The sequence below is a fragment of the Mandrillus leucophaeus genome, unplaced genomic scaffold, assembly GCF_000951045.1.
Source record: "Mandrillus leucophaeus isolate KB7577 unplaced genomic scaffold, Mleu.le_1.0 Scaffold643, whole genome shotgun sequence".
Taxonomy (NCBI): Eukaryota; Metazoa; Chordata; class Mammalia; order Primates; family Cercopithecidae; genus Mandrillus; species Mandrillus leucophaeus.
The window spans coordinates 179,225-181,810 of NW_012106953.1; the positions used below are offsets into that span (position 1 = coordinate 179,225).

The window sequence follows — 2,586 nt, forward strand, 5'->3', positions numbered from 1 at the left end:
GCGCACCCAAGCCTCGCCATTGGTGTGTAGCATGCTTATTGCGCATGGTTTCATTTTCTCCTACCTCTCTCTCTAGCCTGAACAATGCCTTCCTCTACATGTATCTCCTCCTCTCTGTTACGAAGTAGCGTATTATCTTTTCTCTCAAGTTTGAGTCTTTCCAAGGTTTCTTTTAACAGTTTTTTCCTTCTAGGGATCTTGTCTAAGATATTAATGTAGGTATATTAGCCAGTAAAGAGGACTGAAGACTGGGGACAAATATGTCATTCTCTTTTTCTTTCTGAGTTTTAATTTTATGATTTCGTTTTAAATTGCCTGGTAAAAAGTGATGTGCTTTCATAACATTACACGGCGTATAATCTAATGCAGTTTTTCTGACTAATTAGTATATAAAAATAAATACTGTCACACATGTGGTTTAGATTAAACTACTGTTCTTGAGCAACCACTATAGAGAAAGCTCCTTGCTGGATTTAAGCAACTAGATTGACCTGCCAATAAGCAACTTTGGAGTGATGTTATTAATACAACTACATATTCTTAGCATTTGGAGCAAGTATTCAAATGAGTAGTTTGTGGTCCTTATGCCTTTATTCTCATGAACTTTGTTCATTTTTTAGCAAGCCAAGATAGAGTAACTTCTTGAACAAAGAGAAGTAGTTACTATGCAAAGAGAACCTACTAATTGTTCTCTTGGTCTTTTTTGTGAACCTATTTTGGCCCAGTTTATTCAGGCAGAATCATGATCTGAGCTGGTAACCTGGGGCCTCTGTTCATTTTATGTCCATGGGCTATGGAAGCATGAGGTCCTTGTGCGTCTATGCCGCATGCCCTCTGGTGAGCTCCCTGGGCACAAGAATCTCATCTCTGCTTCTTTACACCTCCACCTATATCTGGCGACAGTTGGTACTAAAACCAACGTTTGATGAGTGAGGAAAACTACAGTATGTCTTTATCCTCTTGTCTGGAATAGGCACTCTCTTCTCATCTCTCAAGGGTTTTACCTGTTAACATTTTCTTTGCCTAGTTCATGGTAATCTGAAGACCTGACACTGTTCTTAGGATAATTTTTTGATTTGTGACTTACCATTGTAAATCTGAACAAAACCTTTTTTTTTTTTTTTTTTTTTTTGCCATTTTAGCCTACATCTGTTGATCTTAGTAACAATGAAGCATCCTCTAGCAATGGCTTCTTGGGAACAAGGAGGATTTCAACGAACGGTAAGTGCAACTCAGTCTGTTCATTTAGTCCCATTCTACCTGAATGGAGCAAGAGGAGCCCTGCCAAGCCTTACAGCAGTAGGTCCACCTCTTGCATATCCCGATTTCCTTTCCTTGAAGGATACCCTTTGTCATGTGCCTTTGGGACTCTAACATAGAAGCATATGCTGAATTTCCTGACACCGTTTGGTAGATGGGACTCCACAGTTATTAGGATGCCAGTTTCTGTTTCTTTCTATTCACTGAAGAATTTTGAAAAAATACTTTAACAATCTTTATGGTGTTATATAGGAATACCATTTGATCCAGCAACCCCACTGCTGGATTTCTACCCAAAGGAAAATAAATCATTATATTCAAAATTTATCTGCACTTGTATGTTTATTGCAGCACTATTCATAATGGTAAAGATATAAAATCAACTTAAGCATTAGATAAAGAAAATGTGGTTTACATATATAAGAGAATACTACTCAGCCATAAAAAGAATGAAAGCATGTCTTGCAGCAACATGGATGGAATTGGAGGCCATTATCTTTTTTTTTTTTTTGAATTGGAGTTTCGCTCTTGTTGCCCAGGCTGGAGTGCAATGGCGCAATCTCGGCTCACTGCACCCCCCACCTCCTGGGTTCAAGTGATTCCCCTGCCTCAGCCTCCTGAGTAGCTGGGATTACAGGCATATGCCACCACGCCTGGCTAATTTTGTATTTTTAGTAAAGACGGGGTTTCTCCATGTCGGTCAGGCTGGCCTTGAACTCCCTACCTCAGGCAATCTGCACACCTCGGCTTCCCAAAGTGCTGGGATTACAGGTATGAGCCACTGCCCCTGGGCGGCGGCCATTATCTTAACTGAAATAACTCAGAAACAGAAAGTCAAATACTGCATGTTCTTACTTATCAGTGGAAGCTTAATAATGTGTACACATGGACATAGAGTGTGGAATAATAGACATTGGAGGCTTGGAAGGTTGGGAGGGTGGGAGGGGAGTGAGAAATCACTTAATGGCTGCAATGTACATTATTCAGATGATGGTTACACTAAAAGCCCAGACTTCACACTATGCAATATATCCATGTAACAAAACTATGTTCTTATGCCTTAAATGTATATGAATTTTTAAAAAGGCAAAAAAAATCTGAATGGTGTATAAATGCCAATGCCGTTGCTTGGAAGGATGGTAGAAACCTGGTATGCATGTAGCCACTGCTCTCTTTCTTCCCCTGTGGTAAACATCACCATTCAATGGTAGCTTTCCTCACTGCAAAGCCAGATTTGGTCTCAGGATACTTGTCAACATGCAACGCAAAGTCACCACAATCACACACTGGGAGTTGGCATGCCCCATGTGTTAGTCTGCTAGGGCT

The 2,586-nt window shown here is 40.3% G+C and overlaps 1 protein-coding gene across 1 annotated transcript in view; it reads left to right on the forward strand.

Moving 5' to 3' along the window:
- The window catches only part of PIWIL4 (piwi-like RNA-mediated gene silencing 4), a 49,278-nt gene that overhangs the window by 1,004 nt on the left and 45,688 nt on the right, over positions 1–2,586 (forward strand). Inside the window, exon 2 of the mRNA XM_012000929.1 lies at positions 1,143–1,221. Coding sequence (XP_011856319.1) covers positions 1,143–1,221 — 79 coding nt within the window. The remainder of the gene's footprint in view (positions 1–1,142; positions 1,222–2,586) is intronic.